This window comes from Ictidomys tridecemlineatus, chromosome 6 (assembly GCF_052094955.1).
Source record: "Ictidomys tridecemlineatus isolate mIctTri1 chromosome 6, mIctTri1.hap1, whole genome shotgun sequence".
NCBI classification, from domain to species: domain Eukaryota; kingdom Metazoa; phylum Chordata; class Mammalia; order Rodentia; family Sciuridae; genus Ictidomys; species Ictidomys tridecemlineatus.
This window is the reverse complement of record NC_135482.1, coordinates 51,895,692-51,921,862: the sequence shown is the minus strand read 5'-3', so window position 1 is coordinate 51,921,862 and position 26,171 is coordinate 51,895,692. Positions and strand designations below refer to the sequence as shown.

Here is a 26,171-nt window from a genome sequence, read left to right as displayed (position 1 = left end):
TCAAACCCAGTGCCTCGTACGTGTGAGGCAAGCGCTCTGCCACTGAGCCACAATCACAGCCCCTGATTTTTATTCTTTCTTACCCTATTTAGTTGAACATAATTCAAGGGTAGAACTTAGTACAAAAGTAGAGCTTTTAGCCACTGGGGTTGTGGCTCAGCAGTAGAGCATTAAAAGACTATGAGTTGAATCATACCTGTTAAAGATTTAGAAGGTAATAATATTTTTATGAACATTTATTTATAGTCTTTAGATCAGAACCATTGCTTTTTTTTTCTAACTTAAATTGTAGTATACTTGCTACTTTAAATAATTTCTGAAATTACAAAACTGGCTATAGATTAATATAAAAATATAAATGAATTACAAAGATTGAGAAGTCTTTGATACATAAAATTACTGATTTTCTGCTAGCTCAGTGCTTTATTGTGGTATTGTTTTGCTTTTCTCTCTTTGAGACAATGTTTTGCTATGCTACCCAGATGGCCTTTAGCTACTGGGCTCAAGTATATTCCTGCCTCAGCCACCTAGTTGCTGGTATTGTAATGCATGCTAACACACCCAACTCAGCATACTTTTTATCCACTCAAACAACTATACTATTTACTTTGTGTAAAAGAAAAAGCAATTTCTTATATAATATCTATCACACACATGCAGTAAATTGCCGTGACCTCCATGGCTGAATTTTAGAAACTGGCGAGGGTCGATAGGGGATTAAGAAAGACAAATATGGAGAGAAAGGTGGGACACTGTCCTCTGATGGAGGAACAATGACCCAGATCTAGTACAACACATAAGTTTTATCATCAAAAGATTTTATGGGAAAGTTTCTACAAAGGATACAGACTTCAAGTTCGCAGCACTTGGAGACTTTATGCTTAGAATTCTGTATCCCTGGCAGTTGGTGTCTGAGCTCAAGATCAAGACTGTTATGGGTTCATGCCTTTGCACAAAGCTTCCTCAGGCAGGGCATTACCATAACAACTGGACAATCTTGTCCTCCCACCTTTACACAGAAAGTTCCCAGTGCAAGCTCAGTCACAGCCATGATGCAGTCAAAGACCATGATCCAAGTCACTGCTATCTACAGTAAATATCGATAATGAAAGTACAGTATTAGACATGCATGGAAATAAAATTCAGAGTCCCAGGCTACACTAAAACTGCTGGTTTAATAAGGATCCTAGATAATCAGATTACTGGGATGGAGAAAATTCAGCAAGACTGCCTAATATAAATAAATAGACTCTTTCTATACCCAGAGGTCTGCAATCTTTATACAGGAGAAGAAAAATCTTTTTAGTTTTGTAGTCCACATGGTCTCTGTCAATACTATATAACTCTGATTTAGTGTGAAAGCAGTCATAGACATTATGTTAAAAAATAGCATGACTCTGTTTTAATAAAACTTTATTTATAAGAGGCAAAAGGCTTAGATTTAGCCTGCAAGCCACAGATTTCTGACCTTTCCTATAATACCCATAGTAAATCATGTAGGAATTAATATAATAAAAATTAGCCTAATTATGGTAACAAAAACATCATGACACTGTGACGAGGGAGGCAAGTAGACTAAAATAAACTAGTAAGCTCACAAAGATTTAATTATAAATGAGAATGTGATATATGATAGTGTGTACCTAGGCAGTGAGGGTGTTTAAAGCAGATGAATACTTAGATTTTATTAGAACTAGATATTTGGAGAAAAGATTAAAAAGATTAAAGACCTAAATTTTAAAAATTAAATTTTAATTTAGAAGAAACTTTGGAGAATATCTACATAAGAATCATAGAGTATAATGTGAAAAATTGATTTGATGATATTAAAATTAAGACTTTCTGAGCTGGGACTGAAGCTCAGTGGCAGAGCGCTTGCCTTGAATGTGTGAGCATTGGGTTCGATCCTCAGCACGATATAAAAATGAACAATAAAATAATGGCATGCTGTCCATCTACAACTACAATTTTTTTTAAAATTAAGACTTTCTAATGAAAAACCATATACAAAATTAAAATGTCAATTTTGGAACATCTATAACTTACAAGTAAATAATATCTAATACATAAAGAACTGTAATAAATTAATAGAAACAAAACAAAATTGCCTTAAAAATAGACAAAAGATAGGAATAGACAGTTTAAAAGAAGGCCAACTGCTGATGGTAGATGGAGAGACAAACTCACTAGTAATCATAAAAAGAAATAAGATACAACCTTACATCCATTAGAATGAAAAAAAATTAAAGGTTGCTGATGCAAAGTGTTGGGTGGTATATGGAAGTCTATGTACTGATGACAGAAGTGTAAACTAGTATTGCCAGATTCTATAAATTAGTCAGTATTGAATTAAAATTGGAGTACCATAATCCTCTGACCTAGTACTCTGAGGAATTTCTATGGTCCTTAAAGGGTATAATCTTCGCAGCTGTATTTTTGGTAGTAATGGAACGTTGAGGCAACCTTGCTCAATATCTGTTACTGTTAAAGTGAATAAGAAATATGAGGTGTTGGTTAATAGTGGTAAAATCTTCAAAACATACAGTTGAGGGGAAAAAAATCAGAATGAAATTTACAGTTTAGTACCCTTTTTTAACATTTTAAACAGAATATTATGTGAAATAAAAATATTACTTAAGAACATAGAAAAAGCACAATACAGGAGGGGAAAAAAGGAAAAGGTGAAAAAGTTTCACTTGCTTTTATTTGTATTTATATAATTGAAGCAAGGATACAGATTCTTTTTTTCTAGATGAATGTCAGCTTTAAAAAAAATCAACTCGGGGCACATAGTGGTGCACGCCTGTAATCCCATTGGCTCGGGAGGCTGAAGCAGGAGTCCAGGAGTTCAAAGCCAACCTCAGCAAAATCGAGGTGCCAAGCGACTCAGTGAGACTCTGTCTCTAAATAAAATAGGGCTGGGGATGTGGTTTAGTGTTTGAGTGCCTGTGAGTTCAATCCCCAGTATTCCCCGACCACCAAAAATAAATCAAGTGGAATACTTGTGTATTTACTGAATCACATTGTACGTTTATGTGTATTGACACTAGCAGAGAGAATATTTTAGATTTTTCAAGAAGAAACTTTCAGATAAAGATTTGGTGTGAAAATGCTAGTTCTAATAAACATCACGAATATCCAGTAATCATACCATATAGCACATAACCAGTTCCTACCGAAGGTGTCAAAGGCAAGGAAAAATTGAGTTGTATTATGGTAGAAAGAATAATCATCTGCAGGGTTTAATTAAAACAGTTTCTTATTCAGTGGATCATTCCTAACGAATTCACATGTGATGCTAATGCTGACGCCTCAGAATTACACTTTGAGAAATTCTCTAAGTAATGTTTCTTGACATGTACTCTGCGGTTCCCACCCAGATCAGCAGAGTATGTCTTTATGGTGTGCCCAGGAATTTGCATTTTAGGTGTTTCTCATGAACAAGAAAAAAACTTAAATGTTACTGTAGAGGACATATATTAAAGCATTTTACTTGTCTGACTTTCCTAAACCACTGAAAAAAAAGGAATGTTGTTGAAAATGGAAATGAACTAAAACCATGTGTGCTCATCTGAAGCATAAATTTTGGGAGTGGTGGTTTTTACTTTGAGAAGAAATATTAAATATTCAAAGGTGTTAAGGGTAAAATAATTTTTTTAAAAAAACATGTAGTTCTGTAGTCACTGTGTGTATTCTTTTAATTAGCATATCAAACAATCCATTGTCTACATTAGAAATCTAAGCACTACTCAAAAGTTTTCTAACAGAATTTTTCTGCTAAATAGCAACATAATTTGAATTTTTCATCTTTATATTTATGCTATATATTAAGAATACTCAATGCTTATTTGTTTTTTGAAAGCTTGCATTTCTAGTTTCTAAGTATCAGATTTCTTACAATCTCTCAAAAGCATGGCCTCTTCTAATGGTACCTTAAAATTTGACCATTTATTTTCCAAGGATATTTTCCTAGCATTAAGTGAATAGTCTAATTATTCTGTTGGGGATGTTTGGCTAATTAAATCTTGAATTTCTAAAAAAAGATTTTAAAGTAGAAAAACTGTAGAAGCCTTGAGGAGGGGGTCCTAAAGAGTAGAAACCTACACAATTAGTTTAACTTTCACTTTATCAGAATAATTGACAACTCATTTCTTAACTGTGGCTTCTAGCTGAAGTACAGCCTATTAAATAATTATGTTATGGTCAAAATTCCTTTTTGTGAGGGTAGCATTTGAATTTAATCCATTCATTTTCATTAATTCTTCAAGAAATATTAAAAAAATAAATGATAAAGTTTTTGGAGAAAAAAAGCTAAAGAGACAATGATGACTCTAAAGACTGTTTTTATGGACTAGAAAGCATCCAGAGAATTTACCATCAACCAGATAAAGCAGTGGCTGAAAAAAAAAATATAATGGAAAAATACTGCTGATAATTACACATTGTCTCTCTGCAATTTGTAGAGTTCTGATTAATAAAATTCCAAATTGGTGACTGAAACTCTCAAGTATAAACTTAATCTAATGCCATAATAGTATTTTTACAGCATTCTATTCCTGAGAAATCTGTTTGGAAGGGAAAGCACTTTGTGAATAAAACTATTACATACTGTTTTTTTTGTTGACACTTATAATAGGAATCATTGTAACTGCAATATTCTGTTTCTGCTTTTCTGTACTGTTTCAAACACTTCTTTAGATTATTTTGAAGACTAATTAAGCCCAGTTCACATATGTAACTGCAAGAATTAATTGATTCAGAAATGGTGCATAGACCTATTTGGTTAAAAAATTATTAAAATACATATTAGGAAACCTTACATAAAGTGTTGATTTCATTTTAACAAATTGTACTGAAGCTTTTACATTTTATCTTATTGTTCCCATTAAGAAACAGTCACGGAATAACTTTTTCTGAGACTTGTAAAATGTGAGATAGTGGAACAGCCAAATAAAAGTGTTATGATACAATTAAAAGATATGGAACTAAAGTTTGGCGAGTAATGAGCACTGCAGGGATGCAGTCACGGTAATAGATTTGGGAAGTTAAAGTGTATATGAATTATCAGGAAATGTAAAGAACAATATACAAAATTTAAAGGGTATCGCAAAGTATTGATACTAGAGGATCAAACAGCATAATCATGAAGGTTCAGAAAACTTGTTTCTATGGTCAGCAAAGCTAAAAGTTGAAGAGATGGGAGGGATAGAGAACAGAGGGTTAATGAACTTGACAAGCAGAGACCATTGTTTAAACTAGCATGTAAGTTCAGGCAGCAAGGTGGGAGTGGGAAGTAGATGACTAGGGAAAAGATGCTAGTCAGAAAATGGTACAACTGGTGTACAAGTACTCTTCATGAAATATACTTATTTATCAAAGGTGGTACTTGGTTGGAGAGGAAGGATTCCCAGACAGGAAGATAAATCTGTTTGTTATTTAAGTATATACATTCTAGGTATTTGTCACTTAAAGGCAAAGGTATAATGGTAATATTAAAGTAGAATTTCTATATACTGCTATTTACCAATAAATTTAAGATTTTAAATGTTTATGTAAATTTTGCATTGCTAAAAATATATATGGATTAAACAGATCATTTCTACATCCAAACTTCTACCAAAGTACTATTCCACTTTCTGTTGTGAAAAAATAATGTATAACCTAGTACTAGATCTGTTTTTATCAAACAAGCCACATGGTCACAGTCATGATTAGCCGATGTTAGCATCAATACTTAAAAGCAGTATCTAGATTTAGTTGAAATTAGAAAATTTAGACAGTGAAATACATGTGTAAATGAATATAATTTTAAGTGTAGACTTCTCAGTAAATGCTTGACAGTGTTGGTTCATAGATACCCAGGAATACTTACAGGTTAAATATATCTGAAATGCTTGGGGGACTGGATAAAGAGCTCAATTGGTAGTGTGTGGGACCAGAAGTGTTTCAGATTTCTGAATATTTGAATAGACTTCACCAGTTGAACATTTCTAATCCAGAAATCTGAAAAACATCTAAAATTTGAGAATTTTTTGAGTGTCAAGTGCTCAAAAAGTTTCAGATTTTACAACTTTTCAAATTTTAGATTTTCAAATTGGATATCTATCCTGTATTGGATACTTTCTTTCTCTTCTAGTTAGTTCCAAAAAAGATTTGAGCAGTTTATAAAATTTACATTAACACATAAAAGTCAAGGTTACCTGTTTAAATAGGTCAGAAATGAGGACAAATGGAAAATAATTGTATTTACATTATAAGATGAAATCAAAGAAGATAAGTTAGCTGGTAGAAGTATTAAGGGCCTTTTTTTATTAAAATTGATATACATAGGTATGAACTTTTTTGGATCTCAAGTCAAACTAACCAACTGAAAGAAAAATAATGCATTTTAGATAGTTGGAAAAATGAGCACAAAACTATATTAGGTTGGGACTGATAATGGTATGTGGTGATTAAAACAAAAGATTCCTATCTGTTAGGGATGCATGCTAGTATTTATGGGTGAAATTATAAATCTTTGGAACTTACATTAGTCCACAAAAAGAGGGGAGAAGGGAGGAAAGGGATGCTTAGGGAATTATAGTTAAAACAAGAATGGCAAATGGTCATTGTTGAAGAAGAATTGCTGATATTGGGTAAATGAGAGTTTGTGTATGTTTCAGAATTTCTGTAATAAAAGTTTAAAATAAAGTATATTGTGAATTTGATGCTGAGCATAATAATGACTGAAGAAATGACTGCAGCTTCATCTTCTAAAGTGGAAAGTTATATATTACAAATATTTTCTGTAAAATTAAGCAATTAAAATACGAAACAAAAATAAAACTATGAAAAGCAATGTATTGTAAATTCTTGCATATCGTTAAGTACCTAATCCCCTGCCTGTTGTGCAGGAGGCTTACAGAAAACACTTCTTGAACTGAACTATCTGTATCTCACTTAGAAGATGATATTTTTCAAGAGATTTTAAATTTTTTCTTTAAGAACTTGGCTTATGATGGTTGTTAGAAACAGTTTAAAGTTGGTCTTGCTTTTGTTGATAATTTTTGCTTTGTCTAGGATGATTAGATTTTATAAAGTTGGGTTGTTTTACAATGTTAGGTTTGAAATAAATATAAAAATCTTTTTAATAACTATTTTGCTATGTTAGCATTCATACTTCTACATTTTGATTGTTCAATATCATGGCATTCAGTTTCCATGTATGATAATTATTCAGGTCACTTACCAAGAAAAACTTTGTTTCTGTTGAAGCAAGAAGCTCAATTTAGCCTTGAATTACATGCTTTTAGTTGAAACATATTGGACGTAGAGGAATTCAGATACTATAAACATTCAGTTGTCAGGGGTAAGGTTTAATTTTCTCTGAACTACTTAAGCTAAATTGATGTCTTGCCTTTTTTTTTTTTTTGTCCTATTTAAGAGATTAATCCCTGCCTTATATTACAGCTAGACCAAACCGGCCAAGATTAGCTTAACGCTAGGTAAGTGGCTTGGTATCCAGTCAGATATCATATTTCAAACATTTCTTTTCTTCCCTCTAGAAAGCCACTAGAAAGTGAAAAATATAATTTCTAAATTACATCATGGAAAGAAAAAAGGGACTGATTATTACCTGTAGACTTAGGAGTCAACCCTTAAACAACCTGACATTAATTCCACAAATTTTAACTAGATTGGACTACTTAACTGATCTGTAATCATTTGTCAGTAATATCGATAAAAGCATTTTTATATTGTCTTCCTTCAGCTTCACCTGTGGACAACATATATTTTTATCTCTCTGATCTACTTGCTATTTAAGGACAACTATAGTTTTTATATCATTTCATTCTAGACTTTGCCCTTTTTTTTCATTAATTCCCCCTCTCCTACATGTATAAAATGCCTACCATACTGTTTTGTTTCTTTTCTAATGTCATCCCTCTTGACCTATGAACATAAACAAATCTCTCCCACATTGAAATATAAAAACATTAACTTGCTCCAAATACCACCTTTTTAGTATTCAACTTTTTGCAAAATGCTTTACTTAATGTTCATTGCCACCCATGCATCATTTAACAAAGTCTTATTTGTTGTTTTTATCCAGTTTGATTTTAATACTTCTTTTTGATTGCTGTCTCCCAGAGTTCCCTGAATTTTAATCCACACTACAAATGTTTTTCAAGAACTATTCTCACCTCTCTGACCAATCCTCTTTTCCTCTTCAGTGTCACCACATTTGATTTTGCAGATGGTGTATAGCCTCTTGCATTACATGTGAAAGTCTCTCCCTGTCATGGTCCATTAAACAAGTTCACTGACTATAAAGAACAGCTGTGCTCAGACCTTAAATGCATTCATAATATACAAAATTTGTCTGAAGATCTTTTCATACCATAGTAGGTACTCAAAGGTTGTAAGTTCTATGTTAATCCTCTCCCACAACTCAAAACTAACACAATTATGTCATCCTGTATTCTTGCCTGTAACTCTTTTGAATTCGCAATTTTCTCTAAATGTCACATAGAACTTGGAGATTCCTTAGAAAATTGGGAATGGAACCACCATTTGACCCAGCTATCCCTCTCCTCAGTCTATACCCAAAGGAATTTAAAAAGCATACTATAAGAACACAACACAATTCACAATAGCTAACCTGTGGAACCAACCTAGATGCCCTTCAATAGATGAATGGATAAAAAAAAAAAAGTGGCATATATACACAATGGAATATTACTCAGCAATAGAAGAGAATAAAATCATGGCATTTGCAAGTAAATGGATGGAGTTAGAGAAGATAAGGCTAAGTGAAGTTAGCCAATCCCAAAAAACTAAATGCCAAATGTTTTCTTTGATATAAAGAGACTGATTCATAGTGGGATAGGGAAAGAGGGAGCATGGGAGGAATAGATGAACTGTAGATAGAGCAGAGGGGTTGGAGGGGAAGGGAGGGGGGCATGGGGTTATTAATGATGGTGGAATGTGAGGATCATTATTATCCAAAGTACAGGTATGAAGACACGATTTGGTGTGAATGTACTGTGTATACAACCAGAGATATGAAAAATCATGCTCTATGTGTATTAAGAATTGTAATGCATTCCGCTGTCGTATATAAATTTTAAAAAAGAACTTACAACATCAGATTGAATAAAATCTATTTACTCTACTTCCTATCCCCTCAACCTCAAAGTATTCAATTCCTGCATTCCTTGTTTAACTACTATCTCAGAACCATCTTGAGCTCCTCTTTCCACCTCACTCCTTTCAAGTTAGCAAGTCTTGCAGTTTCTATCTCCTAAATCTGAAATTTTTAAGTGTTTTGTCTCAGTTCCCCTTTACATGCTTAAAAATTATTAATGAATCAAAAAAAAAAAACTTCAGTTCAGGTGGGTTTTTAATCAAGTGTTTATCATAATAGGAATTAAAATTAAATTTTAAGATATTTATAAATAACAGTGCTGAGCCATTATCTTTTGATGTAGCTTACGAAGGATAACTTTTCTTTAAAAAAAAAACTAGGAAAAATAGCATTATTTTACATTTCTGCAAATTTCTTTACTATCTAGATGAATAGAAAACAACTAAATTCTCATGTGCTTCTAAATTTAATTTATTGTGGCACACTATTTGTATGAAGTACATGAAGGAAATTTATCTTCATATAGCTACGTAGTTGAAAATGGGAATAGTATTTTCTAATATTTGATACCTTATCAAAACTTGACCAGAGGTGGTTTAAGTATTAAAGGTTAATTACAGTGTGGATCAGAAACCACACCGTACAATGAATCTTTTGTTCTTTTCCATTAAGACCAATCATTTGTAATTTTATGCATCTTGGTTATTTGAAGAATATTGATTCACTGAATTAGGCAAATCTTTCTTATGTTTTTTTATTTTGAGACAGTGTCTCACAAAGTTGTTAAAGGCCTCACTAAGTTGCTAGGGCTGATCTTGAACTTGTGATCCTCCTGCCTCAACTTCCTAAGCTGCTGGAAGTACAAGTATAATGCCACCACACCTAGCTGTAATTTACATTTTTAAAAATTTTATGAGAAATGTCTGGGATCCAACAACCACATGGTGGCAGAACTTTTTTCAAAAATTCTGTTTTTTGATTGAAAATTCAGATTTTTTATCGTTGGCAATAAATTTTTAGTTATTTTCCTTGAAATAGTAGGTTCCCTTAATTCATTTTTGAGAAAATGTATACTGGATAACCAAGTCTTAGTAGCCACCGGAAGTTGTGTTGTGGTGGTGTTTGGATTTTGGTTTTGTTCGGATTTTGGTTTTGTTCTTACAATACTGAGGATTGAACATAGGGCCTTGCACATTCCCACCTCTGGCCCTTTTCCTTCCTTCCTTCCTTCCTTCCTTCCTTCCTCCCTCCCTTTCTTCCTTCCTCCCTCCCTCCTTCCCTTCTGACTGGTCTTGCTAAGTTTCCCAGGCTGACCTGAAACATGCAGTCCTTGCCTCAATCTCCAGTTGTTCTTCTGTGTAGGAGTGAAGAGAGATGCTATAAAAACAGTGACTGGTTTCACTTGCAGTTCAAACAATTACACAAATTTTTCCTCATGAAAGCCATGGTACTTCATGTGTTGCAGATGTGCTGCTTCCTGCAAACTTCCCAGTTTGTCATATAATATTAAAAAGTAGCATAATTAAAAGTCTAGATTTAATAAGAATCAATAATTTTTATTTTTCAACATGATTTTCATCAATGAAATTTTGTTTTCTACTGTGGAAAAGTGAAGAGTATAGCATCACTGTTACTGCTTTGATTGATGTTAATGTGCCATTAGTTTTATCCACCATTGTTTTTGCATTATCAGCACAAATACCCACCCAGTAAAAACTGTCAAGTAATATTTAAATAACATATTGGTATTATAATGAAAATAATTTTAACACAAATACCATGAAAGGGTCTTAAAGAACCCTAGGGTCCAGGTACTATACTTTGAAAATGCTTCCAAAACATCAAAGACATGTTGCAGTTGCCCACACCATTTTCTTAACTTCAGCCCTTTTAAATTTTCCCCTTTGTTATCTTTATAGTCTCCTACTGACTTTCCAGCCTTCATTCTATTTTTCTTCCTGAGTTATCTTTTCTAGAATGTAAATATGATTTTGTTGATCACCTATTAAAATTTTTCAACAAGTCCCAGCACAATTGGATCAAATCCATTTTCCTTCACAGAACATAGTGGCCCTTTATTATCATACCTACTTTACTAACTTCTGTTCCTATCACTATATATTGGTTTTTTTGTTTGTTTGTTTGTTTTTTAATTTTTTATTTTTTTATTGGTTGTTTACAACATTACAAAGCTCTTGACATATCAACTATATATTGTTTTGCTGGATTTACTGATAATTTCCTAAACACATCATATTTTCTACGATCTCACATTTGCAAATACTTTTCTTTCTACCTGGAATATTTCTAGTTCTCACCTGTTCCTTTCACTGAACATCATGTTATACCTACAGAATGTTGTATTAAAGTCTGTTATCACATTTATATTGTTTTGTAGGTATTTTACTTATGTGTCAATTTTCCCTGAACTGTCTCTTTTGTATTCCTAGTTTGAATGAATTCCACAGAAACTGTTACCAAAATACAACTTAATTCTTTTTCTTCTAATATAATCCATAGATAAAGTTAGTAATGAAGAGTTTTTTTTAAAAAAAAAGCACAGATGGACAGAAAAAGGAGAAAAAAGTAAATAAATACACATCTATACGCTCCTCAGCCATTTTTAAAAATTTTTAAATATATTGATGGACCTTTATTTTATTCATTTATTTCTATGTGGTGCTGAAAATCAAACCCAGTGCTTCACATGTGCTACTCAAGTGCTCTACCATTGAGCCACAATCCCAGCCCTCCTAGCCATTTTTATTAGAAGTAGTAATATATTTTTTATTTCCATATTTCTTACTGATAAATAGAAGGGAACAAACATTTCCATTAATATATGTGTTCCTGAAAAATTGTAATGAATCACATTTTGAAAAATTGACATCCTTAATCCATAACTCTAATCATAGTAGGGTTTTTTCATAGTTAAAAAAACTCTGAATATGGCAGCAAAAATGCCAAGATATTTCTGTTATTGAAAATAAAAGTATTCTAAGATTACTTTTAAGTGTGTTTTCTACATTATTTTCTATTAAAGCTTGGTTGATTGTATTTTTTATTTTAACTTAATATAGTAAAATGACATTTTATTAAAGATATTTCTGTCAGAAAGTTGCCTAAAGAGAAGTTTTACTTAAGTAATCCTTTAATACACAGCCTTCACAAAAGAAGGTTTTTTGTTTTGTTTTGGTTTGGTGGTGCTGATGATTGAATCCAGGGTATTATGCATGTGAGAAAATGAAATTTTTGACAGATTATATAATATATAAAACTTCAAAAGTTGAATTTTTCTTACATACCATTTATTATGTGTAGTACATTTATACACATGCACATGTATTTTTTTTTTCTGAATCCAAATTATCTGAAAGTAGATTTTGTAGATTAAACTTTCCTACCCATTGACCATTTCATAGTTCCTTAGTAACTTAATAGAGGAAATAAAATAATTTTTAGAAACTTATCTGTTTGGGCCTCACTAATTTATAATTAGCAATGAATTAGTTAACTGGCTTGAAACCTGGACTAGATATTGCCTGGTGAATTGAAATTGTGTACAAAATTTCAAAGGAAACTGAATCTTTCAGAAACCTTTAAGTAATTTAATCATTTCTATATAGTAGGTTTGTTGGTTATAAATTATGCCTTTAAAGTGTACTTATTAGTTAAAAGCCAGAGTGATTTTGGGCAAATTTTACTACTTAGGTTTGATTGAAACTCTCTGTGCTCTTAGATCCGCCTTGCCTTAAAATTTTTAAGAATTGGTAATATTCTCTGTTCTCTGTCAGTGTATATATAACTAGAATGCCAGTGGTACCTACTGAGAAACAAAAGTGGAAAATTTTCATTCCATTTATTTATGGAAAGTGATTATAAAATGTTAATAATTGTTACCTTAACTCTGAAATGGGTATGTGTACAGTTAGTAAATTTATAGGAATAATAACAAGATGTATATTTAATTTGAAAATAGCTCCCTTTTATTATATATGAAAAGGACAAATACAGTACAAGTTAAAAACCAAAGAATATATAGTGATTTTGCTCATAAATCTGTTTTCCAGCATTCATTTACTACAAACATTGTCATCTGTTAGTTCTTTTCTTTATTTCATAATTATTTTCAAAATTCTTCATTTTTTATCTAATTTAACATTTTCATATTTTTAAAGGTCCCCAGGTGCATCCAATTTTTCAACTTTACCAAAGATCTCTCCTTCATCTCTATCAAATAATTATAACAACATCAACAACAGAAAGTAAGCACTGAATCTTAAAAACTCTTTGTTTAATTAATCGCCCTATTTTGGTTGCAAAAAAAATCTCTTGTATCTAAAATTTAGGATAAAAGCTTAATGCATTAAACTGGTTTTCTTTTAAATTACTGGTCAGTTCTTCATGAGTAATTTCCTAAGAAAGCAAGCACATTTATAAACTATTTCTTGATTTAATATGAATACTATAATAGTTAACTGAAAGAAATGAAACATTTTTGGAATTTTATATTCTAAATATTATTGAAATATATAGAAATTTGTTATAACTCATTTTTGTAGGATAGATATCAACTTCAGGTGTCATTTTGGAACTAGATGTATAATCACCTAAAATATAATAAAGTGTTTATCAGTGCTTCTCAGCTGGAAAGCACACACAGATTTTTATGTTTATGAAAAAGACAATTACATTTTCTTAAAAAGAGGTTTAGAAAAACAATCCCTCCCCCCCACAATTAGTACAATTTGGAATCTTGGAATTTAGAGAAGTTATGTGAAAGTATGTTCTATATTGCTATAATAAAAAAGGTTGAAAGTCATCTGAGCTTTAAATATAATACCTGACTATGGGTGTATTACCTTGAAAATTGTCATATCTATTTTATTGGAAAAAGTAAAAAGAAAACCTCATCATTTGTAGTTAGCCCAATCAATTTACTAAAAGAATTTGATCCAGAGATGAATATTTTTCTTTTATTTCATGGATCTGTGTGTGTGCGTTGTGGTTTATGTATTAGGTTAACAGTTTAGATAAATATTTTGACTATTTGTCCAGTTCATAAATGGCATCTGATAATTCTTATCAATAAATTCAAAAAGACTAACTTGTGAAATAATCTTTGAAATAACACCAGTAATTAAATTCATAAATTTAATTTTCCCTTAAGATTAATATCTTTAGTGGGGGACTTGGCATCTGGATTATAAATAGATGACAATAATTAAAATAATTTTAGAAAGAAAAAATGACAAAGGATTAATTTTACGTATCACAACAACATGTTACAATGATATAAAAATTTAATACTGACCAAAAATACACATACAGATTGATGGATTCAGACAATCCAGAAGCATACCTTCTTATATAAAAGAAGTTAATGTGATCAGAAAGCATTCTAGACTAATGGCGAATGGGTCAGATTATCCAGGAAATTTCATTGAGAAATTGGATAACTCTTTTGTCTTTTAGAACTTTAAATATAAGATAATTACCAGGCATATAAAAAGGGGGAAGTAAATGGAAAAAAAATACTATTACAAGTGAATTTTTTAAAAGAATAAATATCAAGGTCTAGAAAATAAGAAAAATGGACAAATGATATAAATGTGTAATAAAATAAAGGAATTAAACGTAAGATAAACATTTTCAATGTCATATTTATCACCAATTAGAGTTTTGTAAATTAAAACCATAAAAAACAACTTTGTTTACTTTCTCCTGCCTCAGTCACATTGAGAAACTTAAACACAATCATATTCATTCTTATAAGATTCTCTTTCATGGTTGGAATATTAGTACGGCTTTTCTAGAAGATAGTATTTACATCTTTATATCAGTAATTCATAAAGATACATGTATTTTGTGTATTAGCATTACAATACTGAAAACACCATGAATATCCAAAGTTAAAGTGTAACACTTTCTTTTCTATTTAAAATTATATATCCACAGGCAAAAAGGATGAAACAGTATTATCCTGTAATTGTTTGTATTTTATGTAATATCTTTTAATTCATCAAAAGCAATTCCTGTATGAGATAAAGTCTTACTTGTGTTCCTACCAATTGTAAATCACTCCCACATTTGTTGTAAAAGAATTTATTTACAGGTATAACATGTATTTATGGTCATTCTTTGGAGAGCTTTTTAACATTGTTTGTATACTGTATTGAATATAGACTGTTTTGATTGGAATCTGTGTGTTTCTGTTTTTATCTCATTTCCTCCCCAACATAATAAAAATGGTAGTACAATCTTATGTCAAAACCTCTGACTACAGGAGTTTTAAACCAGGTTTAATGATTTTATTCCTATGACTAGATTTTATTTTTAGCTAACTAAATTCAAGACAGTAAAACAATCTTTTGTATTAGGAAATTTTAATAGTGAAAACCTACTGAGAATCCACATGCTATGGTTATTTTTGAATTTAAAAGTAAATTTTATTTATGTATTACCTTTCTTAGGCACAGAACTTAAGCATTCATAGAATGGAAGGGAGTTTTTGTTGTTTTTACCTTTAAACCTCTGAACAAAAAGTTATTTTATATGAAAGTCTATTTCTTATATTTCCATTCTACTTGTGGAAGTTTAAAGCTTCAAATGGAAATAGCATAGTTTCTCTGAAAGTATGTTAATAGATAATGAATAGCCTTTTTAAATTAAGTGCATTCTTGAAAATTCATGTATGTGGAAATATTCTATAAGTATAAATTATATAGTAAAATCAGTAGTTATAAGCTTATTGAACTATCCTGTATTTATACATTATTAAGATATAAAACTTTCATTTCCAGAAATAAGAATATTATAAAGATAATACCATATGCTTAGAATTATTTAAAGTTAAAAAAGTTTTTATTAAAACTAATTCTGTGAAGAGTCCATTGGTGAAGTACAGTTTGTTTACTGTATGTAATTTTATCTGTAGGTCCATAGTTGTCTCAATTATAATTTATGTGCATTTTTTAATGTCTGTCAAATTGTTTCTCTGGTTATAGGTTTATCACCTGCATAGTTCTCTCCTGCTATATTTGAGTTGATATATTACTAACACTTTCTTAAAAATGTTTTAATGTATTTGTTTTCTGGACTATGGCATTCCACATGAGAACACATTTCTGTTTTTCTAAATTTATTTAAATCTCTCATTTGAAATGGAAATGATTCCCTGTATAACATTAATGCATAAACAGGAACTGTGGATTTGGAGACAGAAGAGTTAACCATATGACTCTTGACAAGTTCCTTAGCTGAGACAGTTGTTTCATTAACTACAAAGTGAACATAATTATGGTTATTAGTATTAAAATATATATGATGTCAAGATAAGTTTTGATTTTATAAAAATCTTGCATTTTTAATTTATCTTCATTAAAGAGGATAGATTTATAATATAGAATTAATCTAGCATTGTATTAAAATTCCCATATACTTCTGTAAATTTATTTTTGCAAAGTAGCATAAGCTTAAAAGATGATAACTAGATTTTTTTTTTTAATGAAATAATTAGCAATTGTGGTCATAAAAGACTTCCATTGAGGCTTTCTTTTGGACCTAGGTTCCATGTATTTTTTTTTTGAAGTATTGTAGACAACTTCTAGTTTTGGTATTTTCCATGATAATTTAAAGTGCACATAACATATGAAATACAAGTGATGAATCAATAATATTTAAGTATTTTACATTGATTTTCATTATTATCATTGAGTATCTAAACTATTGCAGTATTTGGGCAAGTTTTATACTTACCCTGTCATTTAAAACAAAGGCATAGATACCCTTTAAAGAGTCAGAAATCTGAATATATACTTTTGGAATGAGCATGTAAATGTGTTTTTAATGTTTCCATGGGAAGGCAGGTAGGCATGAGCCTGTGTTAGGGCATTCTTCCCTATGTGCTCTGGCTACTTACATCTTACTATCATTTTACCATCAGACCCATATAGATACATATTATTTTTTTCTTCTCTATGATGTGTACAATGTACAGAAAATGCAGTTCTTAGACTATTTAAGTATACAAAAGACTTGATTTTTTAAGTTTAAAACAAATTTCTACAAATCTGAATTTGAATTGATCAAGGTTGCATTTCTTTGGACACTGCTCTTTTGTAAGGTGGATTGTTTTGAGAGTTGGGTCTGTCTTTTGTTTAAAGAAAGGAGCTTTTTCTGAAAAAATGCATAATATTAATGTGTGTGATTTGGGATTGATTTGGTTTTATATTGTATTTTACTAGTTCAGTTTGGAGGGGTATGTTTACATTTACTTAAAGCCTTTGTTAAATATGCAATAGTATAGTTCACTTAAATTATAATAATCTAGGGATAGTATAGTGTATAAAATAATAAAATGAATTATTTTAAATTATAAAAAATTATATTGTTTTAAAATAATACCAGGAATAAATTATAGCCAGAGGAGATAAGTGGAGTTACTAATTCATCACATTTATTTGTAAACTGTATTTTATTTACATCATTATTTGCTTTTAGCACATGACCTTGATTCTCATTCAGGTTTGTTCTAATGAGTAAAAAGTAATGATTGAAAGTATGCTTTTCTGAATTATGTCCAAACTATCCATCATAAATATTTTATAAGATAGGCTATTAAAAATTAAGGGAGAATTCATTCTTTTCCACAAAATTTATTTTTTATTACGTGTAGAAAAAAGGAACCATTTAACTTATTTATGGACTTCTTAATTTTTTCAAAAATTATCCTGATTTTTCTAAATTTTTGATAATAGCTTTTTTAAGATTAACATTTATTACACTGAGAGTACAAATTATCCTGAGTTAATATTTATCTAGTTAAATAACCTGTATTATTCTACCAAGCTAAGAAAAACACAAGGTAAATAATATAGGAATGTACTTGCTTGGAATCACTTTTTGCATTCCTGATCACCTAGACTTTTTTCTGCATTTGAATACTAGATTTTGCTGGTCTAGCATAGAATTTATAAATAGAATCTTCAGTGCATCAGAACAGTGATGTCACAGTGGCCTTGGAAATCTCTGCTCTCACCTGTAACTAAAGCACAACTCTTCCTATTTCTACTGTTCTCACTCTACTGGATGCAAAAGGAACATAAATGAGATGATTTATTGTTGCGGGTGGTGTTTAAAATCTGAATGTTTTAAATTTGATGGAGCAATGAAGAATGGAGCAAGCTGTGATGCTGCTCCTGTTAATCAATGGTAGAAAGATATAATAGTGGTTTGTATTGGTTGGTGTGGTATTTGATTGCAGTAATTTTGTTGATTGGATAGAGTACATTAATTTAGAGGGGTTAATTGATTTGAGAATCATGTCTTTAAAAGTACCTGAATTGTGTTTCTTAAAAGAAATGTAATGACTAACCATCTCAAAAATAAAATGAAGTATTCTGTTCATTACAACTATATTGTAATGTAATTGGCTGCATTTTAAATTTTTTTCTTTCTTCCAGTGTGAAAAACTCAAATTATTGTCTCCCATCATATACTGCTTATAAGAACTATGATTATTCAGAACCTGGAAGAAACAATGAACAGCCGGGCCTTTGTGGCCTAAGTAACTTGGGAAATACGTGTTTCATGAACTCAGCTATTCAGGTAGGTCTTGTCAAACAATGTGAAACTCGTGTCTCGTGGAATTTATTGATATAAAAATAATAGACAGGTTTTTCATATCAGAACATGAGTATTACATGTATTTGGGGAATTTATGTACACACATTGACTCATTCATTATACTACTAGTGGTAGAATATTATTTTCTTGTTCCTCAATTAGGTAGCATATGATTGATGACCATTTTGTAGAGTAGATTAAATAGTACTTCATGAAAAATTGTGGTTCTTAACAGAAAGCTTAGGCTCTCTAAGGAAAAAAGTAAGCTAGTGAGATCTCTCTCTTCAGTAGAAGTCTATTGCTTTTTTTTCCCCTTGTCACCTCCTGTCCCTGCCCTTAACCTTAATGGGAAATTTTCAAAATGGGAAATTTTTGTGGACCTTTTCTATACATATTTCAACAAATCACTTTGCCTTCAATATCTTTTAATTTGGGGATGTATGAAATTACTGCCTTTATCCCCACCCCACCCCATTTTCACGGCACTTCCCTTTTCTTTCTATTCTATACCACCTTCTTGACTTAATTTGTTAAATTTGTACTTTGATTCTAAACTAATAAAAGATGTATTTTAATATCACTGTCACTGTGTGTAAAATTAGAGATAGTTATTTCATTCCCCTTTTACAGATAAAATTCTGTGTTTAAAAAAGCCTAGGATAATGGTAAACTGACTATTCTTCATATTTGAATTTTCACCTTTTTTTATAAATCTTTTTGGTGAATTCTGAATTTTTAGTTTAAGTCTGAATATTTTGTTCTACTCACATTCTAATATTGAATCTCCTCTGCATAGGAATCAACCTTCAAATATGTAGATAACATGTAGATCAAGAATTGATGACATTATAACACATCTTTAAGTGAATTATTTTGTACATTGTCATTAATCCAGTTGTCTCCTAAATTAACCATTGTCTTTATAGCATTCTTGGAAAATTAAAATTTAACTGGGGTAACTGTAGGCCAGGAGTAACCTTTTAGAAACTTGGGAGAAGGGGGAGAACTAATTAGTAATTTTCTGATTTCATTGTATAGAATTGAGCCACTCACAAAATAGCATATCTGTTTAGGTGGATATAATATAGATTAATAAACTCTTCTTTAAATCTTCTTTGAATGAGTAATACTGTTCATTCCTTAATGTGAATTAGTTTATTTAAAATTATTTTTCTAGTATTCCTGTTCTAGCTAAACAAAATAAGTTTTTTTGTTTGTTTTTTCTGGAAGTTAAGAAGTGGGAACTCATCTGAGAAGACTACGCTAAAATTATTATTATCCTGATAGCTCTTTAGATAACAAAAGTAAAATACTGAGTACTAAACTTTCAGAGAAAGGGACAGAACAGGCTTATTATAATTTGGTTTGTGTTTGGACTACCCTCCCTGGCCATAAAAATTCTTTCATATAATCTCTGGAAAATATTTTATACAAAATGTGGTTGCACCAATACCAGAAAACCTTCTTTTAGGGTCCCAAAGTCATGTAATTTTTATATAACTCTTTACTCTCACAATAGCAAAATTACTTTGACTCCTGAGGCTTGATATTAGCTTGATGTTTTGTTTTGATAGTCTGGTATAGAAAATCGATCTCAGTGCTTTTTCATAAAGATTAAGAAAATATTTTTACAACATAGACAATAGAAATTTGAGTCTATCAGAAGAGAACCAGAGTGTTAAAGCTAATCATTCATGGGAGGCTTTGGCCAGCCTTCAAATTAAATTCCTTATAAGGCAATAATGCTCTCTAGTGTCCTGTATCTTTAACATAGTCTGTTTAGTTAATTTCCATATGATTAACTCCAGTTTTTCAAAATGGCTATTAAAATTAAATCATCTAACCAAGCAAGTGAGCTAGATTTAGCATTTGAATAGCTTTCTTATATGCTGTGTTTAAGGTGTAAGAAACTTCATTTTATTCATTTTTGCTTCTGTTCAACGCTATTTTATTACAATAAATTTGCAGATCTACCACTTACCCTGTCAATGTTTTTCACCATCCTATCTTCCATTTTAATTGAGACATAGACACAAGAGTGATGTTTGTAATTTTTATGATAGTAATCATAAAGATTTTTTAATGAAAATTTAAGCACTCATTATTTTAAGCAGTGGATATTATTTCATGTTTGTATCTTTTGGAAACTGTACTTTCTCTAAAATAAAATTCTGCAGACAAGTCAGAGAAGAAAAAAGTGACTTGTTTTGCTGCTTTTGACTTTTAATACAAATTTTGAGAATTAGGAAAGCTAGGACTTTAGTTTTGTTTTCTTTAAAATGCTATGGTTTTAAATTGATTTAGACATCAGCTCTCAAGCTGAAAATTCATTGTAAAAGGAAATACAAAATAATGCCTCTGCTTCACAAACATCCATGTTCATAGGTCCATAGATGAGAAGACTAAGAGATAACTAATAAAATAGATTTTATCAATAATTGTTTTCAAATACTGTTACTCAATTATGCTTTTTCCAAGTTTTCTTGTAATTTCTTTAAAATTTAAGACATTCATGAGCTTCTGAAAATAGTATAAAATAACATTTCTACTGATAGTGTATTTTAATATAACCACTTAAAATAATTCAGTGAACCTAAAAAGTGTGAGTGGTCACTTTAGTACATCAGCTGGTCTGATATATCTACAAAAAATGGTATGTGTGAATAGCATACCAATTTTGTATGTGTTTGAGAATGAGTTATGCTTAGTCCATTAGTCGCTTTGAGATAGTGAAATCTTTTAGTCACCCATGACTGAAAACTAAGCTAAATGTCCTGTAACATAATTGTTATTATTTAATTATATCAGTACTCAGTATTTCTCTGATGTAATAATGGTATGAATATTAACTTTTTTTAGTGGATAAAGTATTGCCATGTAGTTTCAGTTTATTAAATTAACATTTATTTAACATCAAATATGTGAAATATTTTTGGACTTGTATCCTGACCTTTATGAATGTTATAATCTAGACATTGGGTGACTTTTAAACTTTTTGCTTTATAGCATCAAAACTTTTCTTTAACTTAAAGTTTAATTGTATCCCCAATATTTAAGCAATGGTAGTAGTGAAATTGCTTTGGTTGGGTGGAGTTCCCAGAACCCCATCTGCTTATCTTTATTTTCCTTACGTTAACGGCCCCAGAAACATTCTCATGGAATCCCAGGACTCTGAGGGACAGTTTGAAAACCAAAGTCTAGCTTTAAAAAATGAACAGAAAAACCACATAAAAAAATTACAAGTTAGAGCAGTCCTAAAGAGTTATATACCGGGATTGAAAACATGGATGTCCTGCTTATTAACTGTGTTGCCCTAGACAAGTTATTCCTCAACTCATTTTTGTCTTCAAATGATAAGAAAATAATAGTATCCATATTTTAGGAGTTTTGCAAGTGTTTAAGTGAGTTGATAAATATAAAACTCATAGAATAGTGATTAGGTTGATACTATTTTTGTGTTAGTCTTTTTTTTTTAATTAAAAGAGTTAACCAGAATGATTCCTGAAATATTCTGTCTTCCATGGCCCCAGCATTTGTTTTCCTTTCTTAATAATCTCTTATTCCATTTTGACTAGACCTTGTGAATGAGAAAAAGGAACTTGATGTATTTTTTTTCCACTTAGTGTTGCTGCATTCATGGTTATTTATCATCTGCTCCATTTCTGAGCTGTGATAGGTTAGGTTTCCATAGGCAAACTGATAGACAAAGAATATAATAAAGTATAACTGTTTATTTATATGCAGTCTTCAGGGTGCTCCAAAATTCAAAATTCTTCAGTTCAGGTTATCCCGGAACTCAGCCTCTTGAGTGTCCTGGAGGTACAAATAATATATTTAAAAAATAGTTTTCTAGTGCCCCAAATCTATTACTTCATCTAAAGAATGTCCAGTTTTACAGTTTGCATTTTTGGAGGTAATTTGAATTAGTGTTAGTTCGGTAGATTCAGGAGCACTCCAACCCTTGTCTTTTTCATTGTCAAGGCCTACCTAGGAGGCTCATGATTGGCTTCCTGGAAGAAGCAGCTCTTCAGATGGATTTGAAGCAAGGGAATGATATGGTCTTTTCCACTGGAAAGCAGCACAGCGTAAGATGGTTGTTTTAAAACTCTTTACTTGACAGGGCCCCTTAAATAGATTGTAGGAAGTCATTGAGAAAAATGAAACTAATCAAGGACTTGTTTATTATTCTTGTCATAAAATAGAAAATGAATCGAGACTCCAAGCATTTTAAAAGTTATCTTTTTTTCTGTGATTTGTTGAGTTAGAAAAAAATTTATTAAGTTTAGAGAATGCAACACTAGGTCTTTATTACATAGTAAAACTTAAAAAGTCCTACTACAACTGTCATTTCTATGTTATACTACTTCATAGCTTGAATATGATTAAATATAACACTACCCTACACTTACCTTGAGAACTTCTTTTTGCATTTATTGCAACACAAATTCTCAGAAGTCCACTTAAACAAATTAGCAACCTTATGTTAAAATACATATATATAGTTTCCATCAAAAAAAAAAAAAACTTTGCCCTCTGAGTTATATGACAGTTTTTTTTTTTTTTAAGTTGAGGATCTTCTAGAGAATAATTTCTTTTGATAAACTGAGAATGTGGCTAACTAAAACTTCAAACTGTTTCTTTCCAGGCCAAGTGTTTAGTCTAATCCAGGATATTGTTTGAATTTCTTCCATGTTATGTGCCAAATCTTGCATAGCAAACTATCATTTTATTTTTTTTTATTTTTTTTATTTTATTTTTTTTTTAAAGATAGAGTGAGAGAGGGAGAGAGAGAGAGGATTTTAATATTTATTTTTTAGTTTTCGGCGGACACAACATCATTGTTGGTATGTGGTGCTGAGGATCGAACCCAGGCCGCACGCATGCCAGGCAAGCGCGCTACCGCTTGAGCCACATCCCCAGCCCACAAACTATCATTTTAAAAAATGTTAATCAGGCTAAGAATATATTGGTAAAGAGCTTGCCCTGCACCAATCCCTGAGTTCTTTCCCCAGCGCTACCAAAAATTTTTTAAAAAGTGTTTCTGTGTGTATACACACGCACAGATATATTAAAAAATCTATTCAGTCATCTATCAGATGAAAAGCAAGTCTTCTTTCCATTTTTACAAAAGCAAAGAAAAAAAAAGTGGAGGGACAATCTTGCATTATAGTATAGTTCTGTAGGAATTTAATATTTACAACTAGGAGAGAAATGGTAACTCTAAAAGAATGCCTTTGTAGTTACATAACTTGGTTATTAGGGATTTCTTCTCATGAAAACATGCCTTAAATGGGGGAAGGAAATCGGATTCATCTGCTCTTCACCTTCTCATTTAATAAGTAGCTCTCTCTAGGACTAATGCTTTTATTTTTCAATTAATACAGACTTTTAAGTATTTTTTTCTGTCCCTCATTCTATGACAGGAAAATGACATGAGTGTAGATCACAGAGAAATAAGTTGTTTTAAGGATTTATAAATAATTGCATCTGATTCTAACATACAAAATGGTTTTATATTACTCTGGCTAAAAAAAAAAGCCAACACCAAATAATAATATAGCTGGCCTTCCCTGGATTCAATCAACTGCAAATAGAAAAAAAATTTTTTTTAACACATCTATACCTAACTTATATAGACTTTTTTCCTTTCACTATTCCCTAAATATAGTATAACAACTATTTATATGGCATTTATGTTATATTAGGTATTATAAGTAATCTAGACATGATTTAGAATATATAAGAGAATGTGCATAGGTTATATGCAAATACAACACCATTTTATGAGACTTGAGCATCTGTAATTTTGATATCCATAAATATCAAGAGATGAATATATACTTATTAGATAGTATTATAGTGATCACATCTTGTATTGATTGTGATAATTATTATTTTAGTAAAACATAAGGAAAAACCTAAGAAATGTCAGTCAGTGATCTATAGTGAGAGCTCAGTATTTACCTCCCCACCACAAGAAAAGAAAGGAAAACTGGTTCCAGTTTTACTTCTGTTACTTAAATCACACAACTCATTTTCTTAATTAAAATAATACATCCTCATTTACTAAATGTATATTAATATCATTCAACACTTTTTTGATTGGAAGATTCTAAAGTGTTTCGGTTTTATATTCTAAATTATAAATTGGTATGATTGAATGGTCACTAGAAAATTTAGGAGATTGGACTGAAATATTCTTGAAAGAATGAAAGTCATGCCAGATCTCTCTTGGGGCTTGTTTTGATGTTCATTGCTTATTTCTTTTAAAAGTATACTTTTATTCAATTGTAGCCAGTCAAAACTGTGCTTATTAAAGGCTCTTTTCTACTGAATTTTGTTTCTTTTAAGACAGCTGATCTTGAGATCATCTTTCTGTTTTAGTTTATAAGTAGAAATAGTTTTATGATTATGCTTTTTTTAACATGATCAACTTTCTAGGTGTCATTGTCACTTTCATAGTAAATGGATTTTTCAGTTTAGTATTCTGTTAAGAAACATTACAAAATATTATTATTAATCACTTTTTTAACAGTGATTTATAAACAAAACTATTTGGGACAAGAAAGGGTTAATGGTTGCTGAAACCATTGTAAATGGTAATATCTAAATTACTAGCTGTAATACCCTTATTAAAACATGTAGCCCAGTGTTGAAGTTGTAGTCTCTGATAATAGCAGTATCCTTTTTTGCATAGTACAAGTTGGTTTTCATATCATGTTTAGTTTTTTAACTTCCTCTTTTCAGAGATCTGTGATTTAGGGCCTAAGTATGCCTATTTCACTAATAAAGAAATTGAGGCAAGGAATGTTCAAGTGACTTTCCAGTTACTAAGATAACTTAATAAATTGAAATTGAGTTATTATTCAGAACATTCTGAGACAATGTATTTTTTTCAAATTATGCTAATCAACTGTCAAGAAATACTTTAAATACATTTTATTTTATGGTGGTAAAATATACAAAAAAAATTACCATTTGAACCATTTGAAATGTATAGTTTAGTATATTCACATTGTTATACAACCATTAAAAATAAGTTTTTTAGTTGTTTTTGTTGTGCTAGGAATTGAACCCAGAGCCTTGTGCATGTAGGCAAGTGCTCTACTGCTAGGTTATATCCCCAGCACTTGTTTAAAAATGCTTTTGAGGCCAGGCATGGTGGCACACACCTATAATCCCAGTGGCTCTGGAGGCTGAGGCAGGAAGATTGCAAATTCAAAGCCAGTCTCAGCAAGGGTGAGGCACTAATAAGCAACTCAGACCCTGCCTCTAAATAAAATACAAAATAGGGCTGGGGTTGTGGCTCAGTGATTAACTACCCCTAAGTTCAATCCCTGGCACCCTCTGCCACCAAAAAAAAAAAAAAAGCTTTTGAGGTGAAGATTAAACCCAATAGAATAATGTTTGCCTGACT

General features: G+C 30.9%; 1 protein-coding gene across 6 annotated transcripts in view; it reads left to right on the top strand.

Moving 5' to 3' along the window:
- Positions 1–26,171, top strand: part of Usp15 (ubiquitin specific peptidase 15) — a 116,328-nt gene that overhangs the window by 53,257 nt on the left and 36,900 nt on the right. For 3 of the 6 annotated variants that reach the window (XR_005731787.2, XM_005328682.5, XM_040280394.2), the window contains exons 7-8: positions 13,306–13,392; positions 18,592–18,736. Coding sequence is in view for 4 of the 6 variants with exons in the window: in XM_005328682.5 (XP_005328739.2) it covers positions 13,306–13,392; positions 18,592–18,736 (232 nt within the window). In the remaining 2 variants the exon portion in view is untranslated. Of the gene's footprint in view, positions 1–13,305; positions 13,393–18,591; positions 18,737–22,735; positions 22,840–26,171 lie in introns of those variants that run through there. The other 3 variants (XR_005731785.2, XM_040280392.2, XM_005328683.5) reach the window with 3 other exon arrangements.